The sequence below is a fragment of the Kogia breviceps genome, chromosome 12 (assembly GCF_026419965.1).
Source record: "Kogia breviceps isolate mKogBre1 chromosome 12, mKogBre1 haplotype 1, whole genome shotgun sequence".
NCBI lineage: Eukaryota > Metazoa > Chordata > Mammalia > Artiodactyla > Physeteridae > Kogia > Kogia breviceps.
The window spans coordinates 85,638,744-85,663,382 of NC_081321.1; the positions used below are offsets into that span (position 1 = coordinate 85,638,744).

Genomic DNA, 24,639 nt, shown 5'->3' on the forward strand with positions numbered 1-24,639 from the left:
AGTATTGAAAGCTAGAAGATGATCTAGGCTATGGGGGTGTGGGGAGGGGAAGGGGAACCACAGGGTTCCCATTTTGCATAGAGTGATGAGGAAAGGCCTTAGTGAGAAGGTGACATGTGAGTAAAGTGTGAACAGAAGAGAGGAAGATAACCATGCAGGTTTGGAGGAGGAATATTCCAGGCAGAAGGAACAACCGGGCAAAGGATGAAAGGCAGGAGAGTGCTGGGCACGCCTGAGGAACGTCAAGGAGGTCAGTGTGGCTGGAACAGAGAGCGAGAGGACAGCTGGGCACGGGGTCAGAGGAGCAAGAGTCCAGATGGTTTGGGCCTCACGGGCCATTGTAAGGACTTTGGCTTTTCCTCTGGGTGAAGTGGGGGCCCTTGCGGGGCTTTGACAAAAGGAGACTCAAGATTTCACTTAACGTTTCAAAGACTACACAGGCTGTCGTGTTGAGAATGGCCTGTGATCTGGCTATGACTTGGGACCATAGGATTTATTGAGGAAAGAAAAACATCCTCCTAAAATTTTCTCAAGGTGCAGTCAGAAAGAAGAGCAGACACGTGGCAGCCTGAGTTGGCAAGACCATCGGGAATATTCCCAGAGGGGTGATGCTACCCTCTCCAGCCACCCCAGTCCCTGCACACCAGGCTGACCCATCTGACCACCTCCTTCCTCTCCCCAGGAAGTGCTGGCCTATTCCAACAGCTCAGCCAGAGGCCGGGCATTTCTGAAACACCTGACTGACCTGTCGATCCGAAGCACCCTCTTTGTGCCACAGAACAGTGGGCTGGGGGAAAATGAGGTGAGTTGGGTTCCTGATGCCTGTGCTTTAGACTAGCGCTTCTAGACAGTATCAGTTCTCTATCACCACAACAGTGCAATGCTACAAACGATCCCCAAATGCAGTGGCTACACATTTATTTAGCTCACACATCTGTAGATCAGCTGGCAGTTCTTCCGGGCTAGGCCAGGCATGCTCATGTGTCTAAGCTGGGCTGACCGTCAGGTTATCTAGGCTGGCTTGTCTGGGGCTCTGCTCCACAGGGCTCTCATCCTCCAGCAGGCTAGCCCGGGCATGTGGTGAGAGCAAGCTCAGTCCTGCCAATGCTTTCTAAGCCCCTGTCGCGTCACATCTGCTAATATGCCACTGGCCCAACAGGTCATGGTGGCTGAGCCCAAAGTCAGAGTGGGGGGACCTCAGATTATGTGGTAAAGGGCAAGGATACAGGGAGGGGTGAAGAACCAGGGCCATGGATGCAACTGATCCACTACATCAACCTTTTTCATGTCATGGCACACAGAGGAACTGGCAGTGTTTATTCAGCCCACCCTCAGGCTCTGACAGCCCAAACCCCACTGAGGGCTGAGAAAAACAATACCTCTGCTCACTTGTTACCCACTCAAGACCCATTCCTCCCAGGACACCCCTGGGAAGCTCTGCTTAGACCATAAAAATGCCCTTCAAAGTGGAGGCAGAAGAACCCAGGCTTTGCAAAGTGCTTTTTTTCCCTGGGTCACATCCTTGTCATTAAAAGGAAAAAAAATATTGCTTGGCCTTTGAAGACCATTCTTGTGTCTCTTCTTTCCTCTCAGACTCTGTCTGGGCGGGACATCGAGCACCATCTCGCCAACGTCAGCATCTTTTTTTACAATGACCTTGTCAACGGTACCATCCTGCACACTAGGCTGGGACGGCAGCTGCTCATCACCTCCCGCCAGGACCAGCACCAACTGGTATGAAGAGTCTTCTGGGCTTATAGGGAGAAGTGGAGATGATAGATGCCAAGCTCCTAGCGGAGAGTAGGTGCTTAACAGATGGCAACTGTTACCATGTGAAAGTAAACTCCAAAAGCTGCCGTTAGCGGTACTAGCTGCACACCAGAACACACCCCACTGACTGTCAGGCAGCCCCTACCCTTTGGGAAATAAGCCACTGGTGACCGCCAGCCCCAGAGGCTGGTAATGAGGAGCTATAAATGAAACCATTTTAAAGCAGTCTGATTCTCTGCCCTTATTTCTGTCAGATTGCCAGCCTGTCCTGAGCGTTAACGGGGGAGCCTTCAAGTCAAACGACCCTAGTATGAAAACCAGTTCTGCCACTAGCTCTAGGAACTTGGACAAGTTATCTGACTTCTCGGTGTCCCCATTTCCTCATCTGCAAAATAGGGCTGTTGGTGATGTGTTAAATGATGTTGATGGTGGCGGTGGTGGTGGTAGCGGTGACGATGATTATGATGGTGGTAACAGTGATCTTTTGAGAATGGTGATGGTGGTAATGATGGTGGTAATGATGATCATTATGATGGTAATAATAGTGATATTATTTTGAGAATGGTGATGGTGTTAATGATGGTGGTGTGTTGATATTGATGATGATGATGGATGATGGTGGCGATGACGGTGGTGGTAGTGATATTAGAAGTAGTGATGGTGGTGGTGGTAATGTGACCATGAAAACCACGATGTTCAAATCATAGGCTTTAAAGAAAAAATTTTTTTAATCGAAGTATAGTTGATTTACAATGTTGTTAGTTTTAGGAGTACAGCAAAATGATTCCGTTTTATATACATATATATATATATATATATATATTCAATTATATATATATATTCAGATTCTTTTCCTATATAGGTTATTACAAAATATTGACTGTAGTTCCCTGTGCTATATAGTAGGTCCTTCCTTGTTAATTATCTATTTTATATATAGTAGAGTATATCTGTTAAATCCTATACTCCTAATACATCCCTCCTCCCTACCTTTCCCATGTTAACCATACGTTTGTTTTCTATGTCTGAGTCTGTTGCTGTTTTGTAAATAAATTCATCTGTATCATTTTTTAGAGTCCACATATAAGTGATACATATGATAAAATCTGTCTTTCTGCCTGACTTAGTGTGATAATCTCTAGGTCCATCCATGTTGCTGCAAATGGCACTATTTCATTTTTTATGGCTGAGTAATATTCTCTTGTTTATATGTACCCCATCTTCTTTATCCATTCATCTGTCAATGGAAATTTAGGTTGCTTCCATGTCTTGGCTATTGTAAATAGCGCTGCTATGAACATTGGGGGGCGTGTATCTTTTCGAATTATGGTTTTCTCCAGATATATGCCCGGGAGTGGGATTGCTGGATCATATGGTAACTCTATTCTTAGGTTTTTAAGGAACCTCCATACTGTTCTCCATAGTGGCTGCACCAATTTACATTCCCACCAGCACTGTAGGAGGGCTCCCTTTTCTCCACACCCTCTTCAGCATTTATTATTTGTAGACTTTTTGATGACGGCCGTTCTGACTGGTGTGAGGTGATACCTCACTGCAGTTTTGTCAGATCACAGGCTTTTATGGAGATTCAGTGATTCAAGTCTTTCAACGTGTGATGATAGTGTCTGACATGTAGCAAGGGCTACATGAATTATTTTTAATTTTTACCTAATAAATGATCTTTATTACCGAAGATCAGTCATTTAGACCAGTGCTTCTCAAACTTTACTATGCATTTTAATCACCTACAGGTTTGTTTAAATGCTGTTGTGATTCAGTGGGTGGGTTGTGGGGCCTCAGGTTCTGCACTTCTAAGGCATTCTCAGGTGGCTGCCCACGCCACAAGCCAGTGGGGCACACTTTGATTAGCAAGGCATTAGCTCACGGGAAATCCCTTTCTAACAGTGTGCTGTGATGTTCACAGCAGCGGGTCTGGAATCCAGAGGCATGGGGTTTGCCACCTACGACCTGGGTGATCTTGGACGTACCGTTTGCCTTCTGAACTCTCATCTGTTAAACCAGTGGGCTGGACAGAATGACCTCCTGGGGTCTCTGCAGCTCTTAGATCAGCTCCTTGGCACAAGAGCTACTAATGTGGTTGGGGCTGTCCAGAGGGTGAGCGCAAGTCCTGTGCTACCTGTCGGTGAGGGCTGGCCTGAAGCCCAGGCGCGCCAGGACCTCGGGGAAGCTGGACAACTTTCCTCCATGAAAGGGCTGCCCCCGTGGAGAGTAAGAGTCGGGTGGTCGGAGATCTCCACCAGCCTCTTCTCATCTCCCCTAGGAGACCAGGTTCGTTGACGGAAGAGCCATTCTGCAGTGGGACATCTTTGCCTCCAATGGGATTATTCATGTCATTTCCAGGCCTTTAAAAGCACCTCCCACCCCAGGGGTGAGTATCCAGGGTTCCTGGTGAGGGGTCAGGGGGAGCCCCAATGTCCACTGCCCAAGAAGCAAACTACTCCTGGAAGCCCTGTCCACCCCTCCTCCGGATACTGGAGGTGCCTCCCCCACCCACGGCAGCTGGCCTCGGGGATGCCGGGCCCTGTTGCACCCCACCCCAACTCCAGTGCGTTAGCAACATAACACCTGTCACCATCAATATCTGTTGAATGAAAAGGGCAGGATGGGCCAATGGAGAAACCACTGGAAAGGGAGTGAAAATCCTGAGCGTCTCCACTTCGTAACCGTGTGACCTTAGACAAGCCCCAGAGCATCACTGAGCCCCATTTTTCTTATCTGCAAAATCGAGGTCATAATGCCTTCCTCCCTGGGTTCTCGGGAGGGCGAGTTAATATAGAATAATGAAGACAGTCCCTGGCACACAGTACGTGCTATATAAGAGTCGGTCGGCTGTGGTTGGTTGGTGGTGGTGATGTTAGTATTCTAACGTTGTTCTAAAAGTATGAGGGAGGGGCGAGCACAGCTGGCTGCTGGGAAGTTCCACCGCACAGTGGTTAAGCACGTAAGTCCCAAAGCCAGGCTGGCTTCCAAAGCCCACCTCTGACACTCACAGGCTGTGTGACATGGGGCAAGTGCTTACCCGCTCCGTGTCTCCATTCCCCCATGTGAAAGTGGAGACAATAAAAACTGTTCTTATCTCTTTGTGTTATTATACATTTAAATGGATTATTTTGTGTAAAGGGGCCTAGAACAGACCCTGGAAACAGTAAGGGCTAGTCACATGTTAACAATTTTATCATTATTTTTATCCCAACTGGTACCAAGATGCCTCAGGCCAGCCAGGATGGGGTAGGCTCCAGAAAGCACACCTCTTTGGGGAAGTCACCAATTTTGAGTACCAACCGCTCCCCTTTCTGTGTTCAGACTTCAAGCCACGCTGGCTTGGGAACGGGGATGTTCTTTGCCATCATCCTGGTCATTGGAGCCATCGCTTTGGCTGCATATTCTTACTTTCGATTAAACCGGAGAACAACTGGCTTTCGGCATTTTGAGGTAAGACGGAGAAAAACGGGGACACGGGCATGGGGGGGGTCCTCTCTGAAACCCGGCCCCTGGCTGGGTGCCCGCCTGGCACACACTCCCCGTCTCCTGGGTGGGGCCTCTGCCCCTAAGAGAGCAGCAGTGGCAGCTCCAAGGCCCTCTTCCTGGCCGAGACGGGATACGGAGGAGGGTGACGGGCTGCCCATGGCCCTTGGTGCCGGGGGTCGGGCTCGGAGGCAAATTCGCCAGGGGCCCAGGAGGCCACTCACTTTGGAGGAGTCACAAGACAGGCACCCAGCAGGACTGATCCGAGCTTCAGGGCTGACTCTGAGGGTGGGGACAGGGTAGGGACCTGCACAGCCAGAGGCCTCACGCCCCGGCCAGGGAAACACACTGGCCCTCTATGAACTGCTGAGCCCGCACCCAGGTCAGCGGGTCTTGGCTGATTGTGGGGAGACACAGGGGAGACACGGGGGACCAGGTTTACCGGCAGCCCCCCCAAGCAGCATAGGTCACTTCCTCCTGGCAGATAACCTCCGTGTTTATCAGCACCATATACATGATTTACAAAACATCACATCTAGCAAAAGTGCGCATGCTGTATGATTCCTTTTATATTAAGTTCAAGGACAGGCAAAACCACTCCAGGTGACAGGAGTCAGAATAGCAGTTACCCTGGGTAGGACCGGATATTGGCGGGCGAGGGGCATGAGGGCACCTCCTGGGGCTGAGGGGGGGGGTGGAGATGCCCTATATGCTGATTTGGGTGGTGGTCATACCTGGGGGGACGTAGTAAGAAGTCATTGAACTGGACTATTTAAGACTGGTGCATGATATTATATGTAAGTCAGATCTCAATAAAAGGAAAAGGAAAAGCTCCCGGAGGTGGGCGGGCAGGGTGGGGGGGGGCTTGCTTTACCCGCCAACTTTGATGAGACACTCCTGCCTCGGGGACCTGGTGGGGCTCAGTCCTGTGCTCGTCTTTCCGAGCAGTCGGAAGAGGATATCGACGTGGCAGCTCTCAGCAAGCAGCAGCCCGAGAATATCTCGAACCCCATGTACGAGAACACAGCCTCGGCAACGCCAGAACCTTCCTACGACCCCTTCATGGTGAGTGCGTGTTTTTATCTAGCAACAGGTTCAGCTGGGGTGCAGGGGAACGACGTCTTTCAGCAAATCGCAGTGGAAAGCTCTGCACCAAGAAATCTTACTACTAGGACGCGTCTCCGGGCAACAAGCCTAAACTCAAGTGCTGTGAGCTGGGTGAAGCCATGCAGTCGTGCAGCGTTCTGAGCTCTCCTGGGTGGACGGCAGAGGGGCCTCCAACAGTTAGAGGCAGGAGAGAACTAGGGCTTGCCCAACCCCCACCTCGTGAGCAGGTGAGAGGTCACGAGGAGAAGAAATCTTGGGCCAAATTCTGCCACAAACACTGATGAGGTAGCAGGCGCAAAGTTAAGACCTAAAACTGCTTCAACGTTTACACCGTTGTCCAGGATTCTTTGGCCTGTTGTCAGAGCTGCTGCTTGCTTTAGGAGCTACGTTTCTTGGATGAGGTCTTTTCTATCTAGGGGAGCATAATCTGCTCTGGTCTTCCAGGAGAGGACCACTTGTTTCTAGAGTTAGTGACGCCTGAGCTTAGACGGAGCCTCCACTGACGTTAACCCCATGGCAGGGCACCCCATTCACACTGAATGTGGAAGATACCGCCCTGCCTATAATTTATTACCAGGTCTGGCCTGAGAAGCTAGGAGGGAGATAAGAGAAAATGTATATTGGTCTCTGCCCCAGAGCTCATAAAGCCTTGGAATTTCCTAAGCGATAAGAACACTAGGTGCATCTTCTATTCTGATGAGGAGCTTCTGGGTGGGCTCCGGATGGCTCCTGGATGGGGGCTGGTCACCAGAAAGACCAAGCCATGATTAGAAGGTTGGAATTCTCAGCCCCACCCTTCTCCCTTAAAAGAGGAGAGAGGGGCTAGAAACAGAGCTAATAATCAATCATACCCATATGAGGAAGCCTCCAAAAAATCCGTGTGTGTGTGTGTGTGTCTATTGTAGATTTTTGGTGTGTGGTTACCAGGAGGTTTTGATATAGCAGTCTATATATAAACAAGATTGTTTTCAGTTGCTGGTCTTTTAATTTAAATGCATTTCCCGTATCCTGCATTTGTACTCTCCTCCTAATTGCTGGTTTTAATAATCATATTTGTATGCAGGTGATTTCCTACCTTTACTGTATGTTTGCCTTTACCGATGAGCTTTTCCATTCGTAATTTTCTTGTTTCTAGTTGTGGCCTTTTCTTTCCCATTTAGAGAAGTTCCTTTAGCATTTGTTGCAAAGCTGGTCTGGTGGTGCTGAATTCTCTTAGCTTTTGCCTGTCTGTAAAGCTTTCGATGTCTCCATCGAATCTGAATCTGAAGGAGATCCTCGCTAGGTAGAGTATTCTGGGTTGTAGGTTCTTCCCTTTCAACACTTTAAATATATCCTGCCACACCCTTCTGGCCTGAAGAGTTTCTGCTGAGAAATCAGCTGATAACCTTATGGGAATTCCCTTGTATGTTATTTGTTGCTTTTAATATTTTTTGTCTTTAATTTTTGTCAATTTGATTACTATGTGTCTTGGCGTGTTCCTCCTTGGGTTTATCCTGTATGGGACTCTCTCCACTTCCTGGACTTGGGTGACTGTTTCCTTTCCCATGTTAGGGAATTTTTCAGCTATTATCTCTTTCAATATTTTCTCAGGTGCTTTCTCTCTCTCTTCTCCTTCTGGGACCCCATAATGCAAACGTTGGCGCATTTAATGTTGTCCCAGAGGTCTCTTAGACTGTCCTCATTTCTTTTCATTTTTCTTTATTTTGTTCCACAGCAGTGATTTCCACCATTCTGTCTTCCAGCCCACTTATCGATTCTTCTACCTCAGTTATTCTGCTGTTGATTCCTCCTAGTGTATATTCCATTGCAGTTATTGTACTGTTCATCTCTGTTTGTTTGCTCTTTAGTTCTTCTAGGTCCTTGTTAAACATTTCTTGTATCTTCTCAATCTGTGCCTCCGTTCTTTTTCTGAGATCTTGGATCATCTTTACTATTATTATTCTGAATTCTTTTTCAGGTAGGCTGCCTCTCTCCACTTCACTTAATTGTTCTTCTGGGGTTTTATCTTGTTCCTTCGCCTGGGACATATTCCTCTGCCATCTCATTTGGTCTTACTTTGTGTGATCGCTGCTTCCCTTCCGCAGGCTGCAGGGTGGTAGTTCTTCTTGCTTCTGCTGTCTGCCTCTGGTGGGTGAGGCTGTGCAGGCTTCCTGGTGGGAGGGACTGGTTCCTGCCTACTGGTGGGTGGAGCTGGGTCTTGTCCCACTGGTGGCCGAGGCCATGTCAGGGGGTGTGTTTATCAGGCAGCTGTGCACTCAGGAAGGCTTTAAGCAGGCTGTCTGCTGATGGGTGGGGCTGCATTCCCACCCTCTGGGTGTCAGGCCAGAGGCGTCCCAGCACTGGAGCTTACGGGATGTTGGATGGCGCCACGTCTCGGTTGAGAAAATGGCGGCCTCCAAGAGGGCTCCCACCAATGAATACTCCCTAGAACTACCACCGCCAGTATCTTGTCCCCGCAGTGAGCCACAGCCGCCTCCCACCTCCTCAGGAGATCCTCCAACACCGGAAGGTAGGTCTGGCTCAGGCTCCTATAAGGTCACTGCTTTTTCCCCTGGGTCCTGTGTGCACCCTCCAAGCATGGAGTTTGTTTCCCCCAGTTCTGGGGAATTCCTGCCATCAAACCCTGCTGGGCTTCAAAGCCAGGTTCTCTGGGGGCTCCTCCTCCCATTGCCAGACCCCCAGGCTGGGGAGCCTGGTGTGGGGCTCCGAACTTTCACTCCTGTGAGAGAACCTCTGCTATAGAATTATATTCCAGTTTGTGGTTCACCCACCCGGCAGGTGTGGGATTTGATTTTATCGCAGTTGTGCCCCTCCTACCTTCTCATTGTGGCTTCTTCTTTGTCTTTGGACGTAGGATATCTTTTTCGGTAGGTTCCAGTGTTCTTCTGTCGATGGTTGTTCAGCAGTTAGTTGCGATTTTGGTGTTTTCATAAGAAGAGGTGAGCTCACATCCTTCTACTCCCACCATCATCCACAGAGTCCCAATAGTAGGGGATTCAGAGAGCTTACACAGTGGTGAACACATCCACGTCGGGAGGGTGACGCACCCCCAACTCCATGGGGCAGGAGCTATACTGAATTTCTGTAAGTTGGCACTGAAACATTACAATACTTGATTGCACCGCTATAAGCTTGTAGAGTGCAACATTTGTTAACTATTTTTCTGCAGTGAACCAAGTGCAAATATCCCATGGTTCTTAGTGCCTGTGGTAGCAGCTTTAATATGTCTGCAATATTGAAAAATAACCAGATCATAAATCCTGTTTTTTCGATCAAACCCATGTAAAAGTTTCCAGTCCAAATCGCAAGGGCAAGTTCAGCTAAACTGCATCTACTAATAGTCTATTTCTGTAAGCCTTGTGATATTGAAATCAACCTCATTTTAAAAGCAAGGGGGAAAAATTACACATCCTGTTCAATGCTCTCCATGCCTTGTCAGCTGTCTGGCCTCTTCTCAGGGCTCCATGAGCCCCGTGCATGAAAGACTCGCCAGAGGCAGGTGAGAGAGTATCCCAGATGCAGGGTTCAGCTCAACCCTTCTCATTCAACCAGGTGGCAAAAAATGTTCCAGTTATGGGAATCCCAAGCTGAGGATACCGGCCCCAAGTGTGCTTGATTCTCATACCTTTTATTCTGAGGGAGCGGGCATTGCCTATAAACTATCTGGAGTCAATCTAGACAGCGTGAACATCCATGATGCAAATTAACAAAACTTCAGTGCTGATCAGAGCCACAGACAGCAGACGGTTCAGAGTGGCTGCCTCTGGATTGTGGCTTCTGATTAGACCCTAGTTCAGGATGAATTTTCAACTGCAAAGTGTTTTTTTTGTAATCAGAGTACAGCCACCTTTTGTGGGGTGCTTTTTTTAATCTTCCTTAACGTAGTATCTAATTTAATCCTCTCACCTCCCTGTCCGGTAAATATTACTAGGATTCTTTACAGATGAGGAAACTACAGCACAGTTCAAATGATTTGTCCGGGGCCACACACCTTCAAACAACAGAGACGGCACCCAGAACGGGGCCCTAACCTCCACGCCATGAGCCACGGGACAGCAGTGTGAGGCCATGCTCGCTCCCAACACGTGTGTCCACGGGGCACTGGGGGGAGAATCATGTTTTAGGCTGTAGGGGAGGAAGAAGTTTTCCGTGACCCTCCTAAGATCCCTAGCTGGGCCTGAAAAGTAAACTGATAAAGACAGACTCACAGGACAAAAGCATGCACATTGTACTGAATGTTTACCTGTACGTGGGAGCCTTCAGGAGAAAACAAAAGACACCAAGGAGGGACCAGAAGAAGCAGCTTTTGTACCTTGTAGACAGTAGACGTGTGAGGAATTGACAAGAGAAAGAGGTTTGGGGCTGGGGGTAGTGAATGGTGAAGTCCCGAGGAAGACAAGGGTTAGTGAACGAGGTTTGTTTGTACAGATTTGAGTCCCCCAGTTCCCCACCTGTGGTGGTGTCTTCTTTCCTCCTGGTACAGGGAGGGCATCTGTCCCGTGGGAATTCTGTTACCCGTTTCAGGGAAGAAAGGCCAGGGGGGTAGAGCAAGGGGGTCAGAGTGACCTTCCTGCTTCTGCCATTTTTTTAAAAATTCCTTCAGTCTAAGACATTTAATGTGCCAAGGTGCTTTGTTTGGGGGTAGTGTGTCCTGCACCCCATCGGGGCCTCAGACCACTAGCCGTAAGAATGCTCGACCCGGAAGGATCCACAAGCAGAAGGCCTGCACCCTCTGCGTGGCTCACAGACCTCTCACTTGCAGGGCCCCGAAGGCCGGCAGCCGGACAGCACTGACCCCCTGGGGGCGCTGTGAGGGCCGGGCCCGCCCCAGCCAGACACCGCCCGCCGCCACCCGGGCCCCCGGCGCCGCCTCAGAAAGGCCGTCAACTGTGAAGCCTCAGCCCCAGCCGCCTGTGGGACACGTAAGGTCCTGTGAAACACTCAAGCCGTACCTCATCTCTTTGGTCGATCTGGGGCATTATTCTGTGTCTGTGGGTGAGGGACCATATGTGAAATCCACCCACCAACCCACGGAGGCTGCTCCCTCCCCGACTCCCTTCTGTCCTTCCCGGGTACCTTTAGCGGCCAACACTCTAGTGACCTTGTCTTCGTTCCCTATTAGACTGTAAGCTCCCGAAGGCAGGGACCTCCCTCGTTCGTCTTTATATCTCAGCAGCCAGCACAGGGTCTGGCACGCGAAATGTGCTGACGTACTGGTTACAGAATAGAAATAAAGTCAGTGGAACAAATCCAGTGTTTTGGGAAACAAAACGACTGTTCGCCACCGGAGGGGTCAAACTTTGAGGGTAGAACCAACTTGCTTGGGCTTCTTAGGGCCTTTTCAACTAGCCAACGTCTGCCTTATGAACGCTTCTTTCTTAATTCTGTTTTGTTTGCTTGTGTGAAGGAGACATGAGAAGCACACTGAGATACCACTTCACAGCCACCAGGATGGCCATCCTCAAAACCACAGACAATAACAATTATTGGCGAGGATGTGGAGAAATTGGATCCCTCCTAATTTGCTGGTGGGAATGTAAAATGGTGCCCCCACTGTGGAAGACAGTTGGCAGTTCCTCAAAAAGTCAAACACACAATTACCGTGTGATCCAGAAATTCCACTTCTAGGTAGAGACCCAAGAGAAATTAAAACAAGTCCACACAACAAATTACAGAGGTAGGTACCTAGTAGCATTACTCATAACAGCCAAAACGTGGAAACAACCCAAACATCTACCAACTTATGAATGGATAAGCAGTGTGTCTGGCCACACCATGAAATAGCATTTCACCCTAAAAGGGAACTAAGTACTGATACATACATGCAACACCACAGATGAACCTTGAAAACATGATGCTCAGTGAAAGAAACCAGACACAAAAGACCACATGCCGTATGACTCTGTCTACATGGAAATGTCCAGAATCGGCAAATTCATAGAGACAGAAAGGTGAGTGAGTGGTTGCCAGCTAGGGACTGGGGTAACTGCTAAGAGGTACGGGGTTTCTTCTGGGGGTATGAAAATGTTCTGGAATCTTACACAAGTGATGCATAGGCTCAGGCTAGTTCTCCACCGGGCAGGACTCCGCAAGCAAGGCAGGATGTCCACCACACCCTCAAAAGGCCCAAAGTGGCCTCTCCATCACTGTGACAACCGGGCACCCTCCAGCCCACCCACCACCCATTTCCAAGCTGTCCCTGGGGGTAGCACTGGCCACGCTCAGGAGCCACTGCTGGCGATGGAGAAGTGAAAGGGTGGGCTGAGCAGACCTGAGACTCTGCTCTCCGTCGCCCTCACGACCCAAACGACTTTGTTCCACATCATCAGGGTTTTTGCTGAGCCAAGTCCAAAGTCCAGGAGCCCCAGAGTCTCAGAAGCTTTCTCACAACACTAGGAAAGGGAAGAAGCCCCCGTGGCAGACACAGGAACAACTCACCACCTCCTCTCGGACAACGTGCCAGGTTTCCAGAAACTCGCTGCCCAAAGGAACGTGGGACCGATTCGCTAGTGAGTCCACCAACTCCACCGTCAGAAGAACAGAAAGGCACGTGATTAAGAGGTATCCGTGGGAGGAGTGAATGAGATGAAGTTCCTGGCACAACAAGAGGTCAAGGACATTAAGTTGAAACACACACGCAATTCAGTTTTTTCAGAAGGCTCTTCAAAATATAAATGTATCCAAAACCCGGCAGTGAATTGACTTCACAGCATGCATTCCTAATTCAGTATCACTCAGTTTTTTCTTCCCTTAAAAACATTGCTTCCAATTTCCAGCTTTCCTGGTAATCTGACTGCAGACAAACAGGTGACTCTCTGTCATCTCCTTGTTCTCAAGGAGGGAACAGTCTGTGAGAGACAGAAATCCCAGGTGGGTTACCTGCTGCCCACCTAAGGCCAAAACGCATACCTGTTTTCCTTCGGTGGCTTAATTACATGGTCCTCAAGTTCTGAAAACAAGCGAGTGTGCTTTGCTGGGGGTGGGCGAACGAGGGTGCTGAGGAATGAACCATAAATCTTTCACCCTTGCTCTCAGGGATATTCTTTTCTGGGTACATTAGAATGTGATATGGCTTTGCCACTAACTGAAACACACAAAACAGATGACTTAGAATAAACTGGACGATACAGTTCAAACTTTTATTTGGCAACAAGTTCAAAGTCATGTAACATAAAATCAACATTTAGAATAAATAGCAAATTCACATTCAGAATAAACTGTAAGTCTATCTAATTTGCATTCATTGTGCCTGAAATTAATTAAACAGGCACAATCTGTCAGTCTACTGAAAAAACAGTTTCCTAAGTCAGAGTTCAAGCCTGCAGTATAGAAAAGTACAGAGCACTGCTGTGGGTTGGTTCCCTGGAGAGCAGACACTGAGATGGGGACTGTCCTTGGGGTCAACACCCGGGAAGGGGACAGGGGATGGGAAGGGAGCTGGGCTGCAGTGCACAAAGAGAGGCCTCAGCTGTGTGCCCTCTCCCCAGCTCTGGAGCTGAAAGGCCTTCAGAGTTGCTCCAGGGAGGGAGCTTGACCACATCCTCATCCGAGGCAGGACTTCTCAGCAGGGGACGCTCCCAGAGAGGACTGACAGCTGCGGACGATGCGCCAGCAGCACACCCAGCAGCTGGGGGGATTAAGTCCTTCGGTCCTGAAGGGTGGTCGTCTGGGCATCCAAGCCCATCACACGCTACTCGCACAATCACAGATGAGTGCAATGAGAGGTATATTCAATGCATGCCGGGTCTGGCAGCTCAATCGCACGACGACAATCATGCCGTGTGCTGGGAACACAGTATTTTACCACTGGCCATAAAAAGTTAAGTATGCCCAGAGAGTAGCTCGTAGGGGAACGGGGCGCACTTACCTACAGGACTTCTTTCTACTGGCTGCACCCAACTGTGGGCTGCTTCATCTGCATGCTTTCAGCAAGGTCATCTCGCCATTGCCACCAACACAGTCCATCAGAGCAGGGGTCGGCAGACCATGGCCCAAAGGCCCAATCCAGCCTGCAGCCTGTTTTCGTAAGCCAAGCTGTACTGGACCACAGGCAGGCCCAGACCTAGAGAGGGGCCGCAGGAAATGGCCCGCAAAGCTGGAAGTATTTACTGCCTGGCCCTTTACAGGAAAAGTTTGCTGAACCTTGCATTAGGGAAACTTCACTTCCTTTCTTTTCCTCAATCCACTAGGGTATTAAAGGTTAGCTGAACTGGGAGCTAAGGTCCCATATGCTAACGCAGAAAACCGGTACAAACGGAAATCAATACTAAGAGGGCAAATCATAGGTTGGCTCCCTAGTAGTTGAAGAGAGCAATCAAGGAACCCTGCCTCTGGCCAGATTCAGTCTGAGAGCATATTCGAGACAAGGGCTCGCACATGGGTGCAGCAGATCAACATTCGGCTGAGAGGAATCCAATTCCAGTATTTAGCACACTCTCTACCGCTTTAGAGGCCTTTGGGGACAAAGAGAGAGGGAAAGCTATTTAGGTCACCCAAAGCTAAATCAGTTAGGAGGAAAGATTACTTTTCATTTCTCCTTTGCACTAATTAAGAGGACCAATGCCTTCAAAGCAACTAGGAATTTAGTCTGAGATATGCCTGAATCAGTAACATGTGGTTTATGTTGGATGGCATTAACGGAGCTGAGGAGAATTTTTAAAGGGGGGGGGGGCTATGTTAGGAGGAAAGTGGGAGCTCTAAGCCCAACTCCTAAAATATATTAAAAGCCAGGTTTCATCTATTAAAAACAACTCTGGAAAAACCAGTTGTGCAGGTTCCTTCCAGGGCAACCAACTACAGGTAGGTGAGCCTTGGGGGGGCAAGGACTGCCCCTGGACTGTGAAGTTTGGCTCGCATCACTCGGAGAAAATCAGTCTAACTGATGCTAAAAACGGAAACTGTTTTCTTAACGTGCAAACTAGTTTTATTCCGTTCACTTTCCAAATTGATGTTTTAAGTGGGAGAAAATAGACTCCCTTCCCTTGTACCCATATGCCTTCATAAGTGTGCGCACCAGAGGACAAACCGGGAAGAAGAGAATGCAGTACATCGTGCTGAAACCAGCTGAGGCCCGACACTGACTGAGCACAGACAAGAACGCCTCTGTCCCGGCCCCAGCGCGGGTCCGCATCTGCCAGGTACGCGTGCTCGGCGGGCCCTGCGCGGAGAGATCTCAATACCGCCACGTACCATGACCCACAGACCGAAACCTTAATTGGTAATAAATCGTAAAATTCATTATTCACACCCAGAAAATCGATTTCTTCCCCCAGGCTTGGGTCACCTAACCTAGATGTACATGAAAGCAGGCTGTAAAAACAGTTGTACTTCATTCTTGAGTAAACACAACACCCTATCACTGGCACCAAGGAGATATCTAATGAATACCTGATTACATAAAAACTAAGAAAATGTTTTAAAATAATACCTACTTCCTCACTCAGCTTCTCCAAAGCAGAAACTAACAGCCCAAAGCACCAGTGTACCTACCTTCTGAGGACCCCACCACTGAACATTTCCGGGCACCACCTGCACCCCCGAAACTCCAGTCTTCCAATGCACTCGGATGCTTAAGACCCCTGGGCGCCAACAAACAGCAAACAAAATGCCTCCTGCTGTCTGAAAAAGGAATGGACTACTGTGTTTATAATCAAATTTAGAAGGAAAAAACGGGGGCTAATTGGGCCTATTAGGTCTAGAGAATCACCTTCACTATTTTAGTTAAATACAAGAAAATATCACAAGTACACTCCCATTATAACAAGCAGCATTACAATGCATGCTGTGGGACTCATCTAATTTCCACACTCGGGCAGGTATCCTGTGGAAGGCCAAGCGAGCATTTCATCAACAACTGGCTCCATACACGAATCCGTTAAAAACGCTGAATAAGCAACCGCTCTCTCCACAAGCCCCCTTCCTCCTGTACCTGCATCCTTTACGTTTAAGGACGCGTGTCACTTGCCTTGTCCTCAGAAGGAAATAGGAACACTCGGCCAGCTAGGTCATTTCCAACTCTGTTTCTCTTAGCTTCAGTGCCCTTTATCCTCTCCCACCTTTAACACAGACACCTAAAGAAAACCACCCAAACTCCCAAAACAGACATACAAACGTGGCAGGAAAGCAATCTGAGAGGAGGAGAGGGTGGAAGATGGCTGAGAGGAGAGGGCCACCTCCCTCCCCTCCTGCTAGATTCAAGCCCCTCTCCTCGGCTGACAAGTCAGGAGAGAGACAGGCACCTGCTCGTTTCCCTCCGACAAGGATGGTTTCTGGTAATACACATTTTAATAAGACTGCAACACAGCCGGTAGGGGTCACGGCGTGGCACTTCATTACAAGGACATTTTTTTGTTTGTTTCATTTTCCATCCTCCAGTGATCACATTCAAGCAATATACGGGTAGCAGTTTCAAGTAAAATAAATTCCTGGGAGACCCACCCCGAACGCACTGGCATTTGTCTTCTGACCTGTTCGTTTCTCACAGCCTCATTCTACAAAGTCTGTCCTGCTGGCTGGAATTGAGCCAGAAGCTCTTCACTCTTTGCCCTCCTCTTGTGGGGAAAAGAGCGAACCTGCCCATCACTTGGGCACAATGGCCCTTCCCCCGCAGGGGGCAGGACACGGGAAACGGGTACCGAGGACAATCGAGGCCAGGGACTTGCAACTTCTCTTGTTCTTTCTCACGAAAGACTTCCAGAGAGGCTGAGTCTGCTTTCAAGCGAGGCACCAGAGTGCCAAAGCCCGAGTACCAGAAGACATCTGGGAACCGGCTGCCGTCTGAGGACCGTCTCTGCCGCTGACATCGTGGTTTGATATCGGAGCGCTCGCTCAAGCATCAGCTCTCTGTGAGCAGTTCACCGGCGCACACCACTGGGCCCCTGCACTGCCTGTGAATGTGCACTTTTTCCATGCGTTTTGCGTGGAAGAGTCGAGAAGAGTTTCAAAACGTCAGCTGCTGGAATCCAGAGATGGTATCAAGAAGCCTCCCCGTCCCAGAAAATCTGACACCGGTCGCGGTACCTTAGTAAACAAGAAGGGCGATCACAGGGTGTTGACAGGAAGCCAGCCGCTGTCCCCACACGTACGGGAAGGCGGTCCCCGTGGGCTGCGAGCGCCTGTCTTCACGAGCTGGCGGGGGGGTATCCTCCGTAATGTACAAAACAGGTATCACAAGGCATGTCCGTAAGCGACGGTCACGTCCATGCAATGTCTACCCGGTGCGGGGCCGCCGCCGGTCCTGGCTTTTCACGCCCAGGGTGCCTGGGCCTCCTGCAGGAGCGGCAGCCTGGCGGCCAGGGGCCTGTCAGACCAGGCAGGGAGCTCGTGCTGCAGCGGGGTCCTCCGGGGGTAGAACGTGTGGCTGACATCATAGCTCAGGAGGCAGCTCAGGGACGCCATGTAGATGTCGGCAAACCGCGACAGGCGCCGCAGGAAGTACGTGGGGTTCTGGTCTGTGCGGAACAAGCTTCCGAACTGGGTGTTGAAGGAACCTTTGGTCATTTCTCTGAAGAGGCAAGAGAAGAGCGAAGCAACAGACAGTGATTCCCAAAAGGTCTGCTCTTAGCTACCGAAATCGAATAAAATCAAAATCACTGTTTCCCAAAGAACAGACACATGTATACGTATAACTGAATCACTCTGCTGTACACCTGAAACCAAGACGACATTGTTAATCAACTCTACCCCAATATAAAATAAAAAGTTAAAAATAAATAAATAAATAAGCTACAAGGATATATTGCACAGCACAGGAAATATAGCTAATATTTTATAATAACTATAAATGGAGTACGATCTATAAAAAAATGTGAATCCCAATGTTGTATACCTGAAACTGATATAATATTGTACATCAACTATACGTCAGTAAAAAGATTTTTTTTTAATCACTCTTTCACACGTATAGGACTCAAATTAGCCTAGAGCAGCTCCGATTTCTAATCGAGAAAACAGTCTGTCCATTCATCCGTCAACTGGCTCTGATCACATTCCCCACTTAGGCCAGCCAGAGAGAACACTGCCGAAGGCTCCAGCGGCAACGTGTGAGCCTCTAAACCTGCACACCCCATTTCCCAAACAAAAACAGAGGGTGCGGGAGCTGCTTCTGAAGGCCCACGGAGACGCAGGACGTTCTCGGAGTCTCCAAACTTCCTCCGTCTACAGAATGGGACGAAGGCCCCCTTTTCATGAGGTTATATTGAGAACTAAGTAGGGAAAGGGAACTAAAAGCATATCATAAACTCAAAAGTACTTTATGTCTGAGAGATTAAGGCCTATTTTATAGTGATGTGAACACATCTCTACCGTCCATTACAGAGCTTCAAGCACCTCCTCAAAGCCTGGATTACAGGCATCTTGCAAGACTGTTCACCCTACCCCAGGCTCTAAACCCCTGCAGGTGTGCAGACACACGTCTGTGTGTAAAACAACACCCCATCACACACACACAGGATATGCACACCATCCGATCCAATGGCCAGGACCCCTGCACACAGACTGTTCCAGCAAACTGGATAAATACCATTTGACTGTGAAAAAATCAGTTATAAACACAGCAAAAAAACATAATCCTTTACACAACTGTGTGATAAAAGCCACTAGTTGGTAGAAGCCTTCTTTCGTCATATGGTGACAGCAGATGCTACAACAATGAAAAGTAGAAAATTGAAAGACCTCAATTAGGTCTGCAGGTGGAGCAACATAAATGGTTTTTAAACTTTTACTGAAAAATCTCATCAGGATGTGAGGTTGTTAGAGATTCGAATTCAAAACAAAATCTCTGCCGAGTGAAACGATTCTTGTCTCTAATAATTTGAGGTCCCTGGAGTGTAGCACTCAGGTCTGGCCTTCAAGGGCAAGGGGCCCAGAGTCAAATGACATTATTTGCCCATCACCCTCTCACCCAACATCTTAGACCAGTAATCACGTTGGGATAAGCCTCCAACAGCCAGCACGCTGAGAGGGAAGAGGAAGGATGGATTCAATACAGCCGTGGCTTCTGCAGCCCAGAGGGATGGACTCTGCCCCTCTCCACGCACACCAGCGCCCGCAGGCTGCCCACTGCTCAGAGGCCAGAACCCAGGAAGTGAGCACTACTTCCAAACCTTAGGGACAGCTGTGCCCGCGAGGGGGGTGTGGGGGGAGCCACAAGAGCAGAAATGGTCACATCAACAGTGCTTACATGCACAGCAACCATCCTCTTCTACAGGAAAGCACAACTGTCCACAGGGCCTCTTAAGAACAATCGTTCCCTTAAAATCAACCTAAATGTCCACTGACAGGTGACTGGATGAAGAAGATGTGGTACATATATACAACGGAATATTACTCAGCCATAAAAAGAGAATGAAATAATGCCACCTGCGGCAACACGGATGCAATTAGAGATTATCATACTCAGTGAAGTAGGTCAAAGACAGATATTATACGGTATCACTTATATGTAGAATCTAAAAAGATAATACAAATGAACTTATTTACAAAACAGAAACAGACTCACAGACAGAAAACAAAAAGCGAAAAGGAGAGGGGAAGGGATAAATTAGGAGTGTGGGGTTAGTGGATACACACTACTATATATAAAACATATAAACAACAAGGATGTACTATAGAGCACATGGAACTATATTCAGTATCTTGTAGTAACCTATAATGGAAAAGAATCTGAAGCTGTACACCTGAAGCTAACGCAGTATTGTAAATCAACAAGGGTTTAATAAAAAAAAAAAAAAAAATTCAAGAATAACCGTTCCCTTAAGACACACACCCACCAAACTTTTCTGACAGCAGATGGGTTTTCTTCACCAATAAACATCATGATACTGAGTGAGTGCACATTCCTAAAACAGCAGTGTTACAAGGGTTGTAGAAGCCCCAAGAGTTAATTGTGGCTCGGTGGCTACTGTCCCACTAGCCACGCTGTGCCACCGGCACTGCCAACAACCGGACCAATGGCTGCCCAAACGGGGAAGTTAAGTGGGCTGGAAGGAGGGACGGACAGACGACAAACTCGAGGGCAGGCGGCAGGTGTGAGGGAGCTCACAGCTGCCTCGAGGAAATGTCACTCATCACTAATGGCAGCTGGCTCGCCCTGGATGCTGGGGGGTCACAGTCACCCCTGGCAGCTGAGAAAGACTGTTTCGAAGCCTGCTTCGGGCAGGCCTTGCGCCAGGCGTGTGGGCTGAGTGAGCGTGGCCAGGGTGCGGGATTTTACTCTGTTCAAAACAGGCTGCTCTTACCTCATCTCCTTCCTCTCCTTTTTCCACTCCTGCAAAACCAGCTGTGACTCCGCATCTCTGTGAACCTGCAGGACACAAGCCGATTACCGAGAAGGTTCTGAATATGAATGAACCTATTAGGTCATGAGAATTTTCTAACGGGCAGCTCTTCTGGGAGGAATTTTATTCAGGTCTAAGAGACAGGCACCTGCAGGAAATAATACATTTTCAGACTTCCCGGCTGCAATCCGCCCTTCTCCACCAAGTGCAGATGGCATATCATGATGCCATTAAGCAAGGCTCCTATTAAGCTAGAGATATTAAAGTATTATTACAGGCTTTGTATAAGCACAATGCACATGCATCCACATAAAATATACGTGTATTATACGTGCGTAATGTATCCATTACACATGGATTATCCATTACACACATAAACATATACTTAATACAGGCTACCTAATACACATTTTTATATATCATAAATATACGTATTACACACACACACACAAAAACTGCAGTTAAGGGGCTTCCCTGGTGGCGCAGTGGTTGAGAATCCGCCTGCAGATGCAGGGGACACGGGTTCGTGCCCCGGTCCGGGAAGATCCCACATGCCGCGGAGCAGCTGGGTCCGTGAGCCATGGCCGCTGAGCCTGTGCGTCCGGAGCCCGTGCTCCGCGACGGGAGAGGCCACAGCAGTGAGAGGCCCGCGTACAGCAAAAAAAAAAAAAAAAAAAAAAAAAAAAAAAAACTGCAGTTAAGTGGAAATAGCAGGTGTAACTACATCCACAAATTACAAGCATGTAAAAAAGCATGTGCATATATCTGGAAATTAACACAGAAATTTTTCTTTAATTTGTGCAAGGGTAGTTGAATTATAATTGGCTTTAATCTTTTTCCTTAATATTATCTTTTAACGTGTTTAAGAAAAAAAAAATTGTTTTTATAAAAGGCAACAAGGCAGAGCACCTCACCCAGACAGAGAAGCAGAGAATTTTCTGAGTGGGCTGAAATGTGAGCAAAAGGCAAAAAGAAAATGACAACTGTACACACCCTAACACCTGGATTCTCACGAGTCTCTCTCCAAGGCTCCTGAGGCTGAATGGGAACCCTCGAGAGCGGCCAGAGGTGCACGTGACCACAGGGGCAGCCTCAGGACCCAGAGGAAAGTACTGAACAAGCACACCATCTGCGTCTGCCGTGCCAGCCAATGCCCTTCTGTTTATCACGTATGCCCAGGTCAACAGCTTGACTAAGTCACCTGCTACAGGCCTCTGCCACGCAGCCAAAACCCTGAGCTTGTAATCTGGATTTCTGGCCCAGCACCGCTGCCTACACCAGCCGGAAGCAGCCACCACTGAATGACCACTGGCCGTGGGTTACTGGAGCACCGGGAGACTGGTCCAGTACATCTGGAGGTGTTGAGGTGGGTCCTACGAGTGTGGTTTCAATTAGCGCTCACATTTTAGATCAACAAATTACTCACTATAGACCTTAGGCCCTACAAAGTATGAGACTAGGTCAAAACTCTGTACGGTGCCACAAGGAATTTATTTATATAGATACATGCAGATACACACACATTCATATACACACTTGTACACAGATATACACGCATACACGTACACACACGTGTACATATACATATTCGGCACCTACTATGTGGCAAGCACTGTGCTATCTAGTGAAGACGTAAGAGAGGAAAAGATGGAGGCCTGCCGGGGGGTACACCCAGGTAAGCAGATCAGGACAAAACAATGTGATAGCACACAGGATGGGGGGTATCAGTCTGTGGGCGGGAATTTTTCCTCCCACCTCTGCCCATACACCCTTCTTGGCCCACGAACTGCACTTGTGTCCAGTATGAAGGAGAAGCTTCTCCCATACTTGCAGGAGGGGAGAATTCTCTGACTAGTGACCAGAAGAAAGGTTAGCAAAGTGAATCTACTTGCTCCCTCCTTTCGGAAACTAGCTGCCACAGGCCACGTGAATGCTTCTCTCCACCCTCCCCTCAGGTGGGCCCCCCACCTGAGGGCAGGCTCCCCAGACATGAAGAGTCTCCAAGTCCAAGGCACTTTCTCCAGCACAGCTTTTCCAGAATGGGGGGCAGCCAAGGATGACAGATCATCTCCAGCGAAGCCCAAGGTTGCCAGAGGGACATGCTAAGGAGGAACGCCCCAGAGATCTGAGCCAGGAGCATTCCCAGAGGAGGGGGCATATGAGCTCTGGGGGTGTGCACCTTAACCCCGCCTCCCCTTGTACCCTCCCGTCCAAGGCCTACTCGCAGCCCCCTCCCACCTGCCCTTTCTCTATCATTTATCATCTCTGCCACGTGATCAGCCTCCTTGGACGGATCCATCAGCATTTAAACACGCCCAAGGCTCTCCCATTAAAGGAAAACAATTTCTCCTGAGCCACACCTTTCTCCAGCTCTGATCCCCCTACAAGGCCAAACAAACTCTGTAAAACAGCAATCTCAGGTGTCTGAAATCTACTTGAAAACACTTCAGAGACTGGGTATTAATTCGTTATAATTAACCTTTAAGTGACACCATGTACTCAAGGGCGGGTAGTCAGCATGGGAAAAGACTAACCAGAAGCCCACACCAGAGGCTCATCCTACAGTCACCCTCAGCCATCTCTAGCCTCACTCACCAGTTAGCACACTCAGCCCTTCACCACTACAATGTACAAAAATGTACGGTACAGGCCAGCCCAGTGCTGTAAGAGCAGGATATCGCAATCTAGCCAGCAGCCTGACAGCCTGTGCCAGGGGAGGCCAAATCCAGCCCACCACCCACTTTTCTACTGGCCTAATGAACTTAAGAAAGGATTTTCCTCTTGACACTGTTGGGAAAAAAAAAATCAAAAGAAAAATAATTTCATGATGCGTGAAAATGATATGAAATTCAAATTTCAGTGTCCACCAATACAGTTACAGGGATACAGCTACAACCGGTTGTTTACACACTGGCTAAGGCTGCTTTTGTGCTACAAGCACAGCTGAGTAGCTGCGACAGAGACCGTATGACCCGCACGGCCTAACGCGGTGACTAGCTGGCTCCTTGCAGAAGCCTGTCCGCCCTGGGTTAAATGTGGCTCCGATGTGGTTACCTGGGAAACCTCTACACTATACACCACACCACCCACGGGTACTACCACCACGAGCCGTACCACTTGAGAGTGCACTGCAAGGTTAGTGAACAAAAACTGAACAAAAATTATTCTTCATAGCTACTTTTTTTTTTTTTTTTTTTTTTTTGCGGTATGCGGGCCTCTCACTGTTGTGGCCTCTCCCGTTGCGGAGCACAGGCTCCGGACGCGCAGGCCCAGCGGCCATGGCTCACGGGCGTAGTTGCTCCGCGGCACGTGGGATCTTCCCGAACCAGGGCACGAACCCGTGTCTCCTGCATCGGCAGGCGGATTCTCAACCACTGCGCCACCAGGGAAGCCCCATAGCTACTTTTTTAAAACCAAAATTTCAACACTGGCATTTAATTCATCAGACTTGGCTCCAAACAACACCGCTGGCTTCCAAAAAAAAAAAAAAAAATCACACCCAACCTCAGAGGACAAATTTCTCCCCTCAGAAACCAGTGCAGATAATATGCTATGTGCGTACTATCAGAAAAAGGGGAGCTACAGAAACATCTGACACAGGATCACTGGACTAATGTATAGTTTTCCAGGTGAACACAGAGGCAGAGGAGAGAGGAGATAGGGAACAGGGAGAAGTGATGCTCGTTTGGATAATTTTTTAAATTATCAGCCACCCTCCTCTATGTCCTAGTGAATCCACCCTGACAGAATGCTGTAAAAAGTGTTAGACACCGAGGTGACATAGCACGGAGATGAGGGCTCCGGGCCAGACAGCCTGGTCTAAGCCCAGCAAGTTAGTTTCTCCTCTCTGCCTCCGGTTCTTCATCTGTAAAATGGGGTGATGTCAGTGCCCGCTTCCAAGAGCTGTTGTTGAATGAAATGCCCGTAAAGCCCTTGGAGTCTGGAGCATAGCAAGTTCTTGCTTCTTCATCGCTTGATTCACTAACTTTGAGATTCTGGA

The 24,639-nt window shown here is 48.7% G+C and overlaps 2 protein-coding genes and 1 long non-coding RNA gene across 5 annotated transcripts in view; 1 reads left to right on the top strand and 2 right to left on the bottom strand.

The window, feature by feature from the left end:
- The window catches only part of STAB2 (stabilin 2), a 148,144-nt gene extending 141,640 nt beyond the window's left edge, over positions 1-6,504 (top strand). The window contains exons 64-68 of the mRNA XM_059080137.2: positions 683-802; positions 1,594-1,734; positions 4,052-4,159; positions 5,095-5,223; positions 6,205-6,504. Coding sequence (XP_058936120.1) covers positions 683-802; positions 1,594-1,734; positions 4,052-4,159; positions 5,095-5,223; positions 6,205-6,504 — 798 coding nt within the window. The remainder of the gene's footprint in view (positions 1-682; positions 803-1,593; positions 1,735-4,051; positions 4,160-5,094; positions 5,224-6,204) is intronic.
- Positions 6,505-7,627: 1,123 nt separating this feature from the next.
- Positions 7,628-13,443, bottom strand: LOC136792287 (uncharacterized). The gene is made up of 3 exons (XR_010835895.1): positions 13,273-13,443; positions 11,465-12,957; positions 7,628-10,871 (listed from the first exon to the last, which is right to left on the bottom strand). It is a non-coding gene; the product is annotated as an uncharacterized lncRNA (long non-coding RNA).
- A 3,185-nt stretch (positions 13,444-16,628) lies between these two features.
- The window catches only part of NT5DC3 (5'-nucleotidase domain containing 3), a 53,588-nt gene continuing 45,577 nt past the window's right edge, over positions 16,629-24,639 (bottom strand). For all 3 annotated transcript variants that reach the window (XM_059082470.2, XM_067010000.1, XM_067010001.1), the window contains exons 13-14: positions 20,601-20,665; positions 16,629-17,866 (exon numbers count right to left, since the gene is read on the bottom strand). In XM_059082470.2, the coding sequence (XP_058938453.1) occupies positions 17,608-17,866; positions 20,601-20,665 (324 nt within the window). In that variant the 3' untranslated portion in view covers positions 16,629-17,607. The remainder of the gene's footprint in view (positions 17,867-20,600; positions 20,666-24,639) is intronic.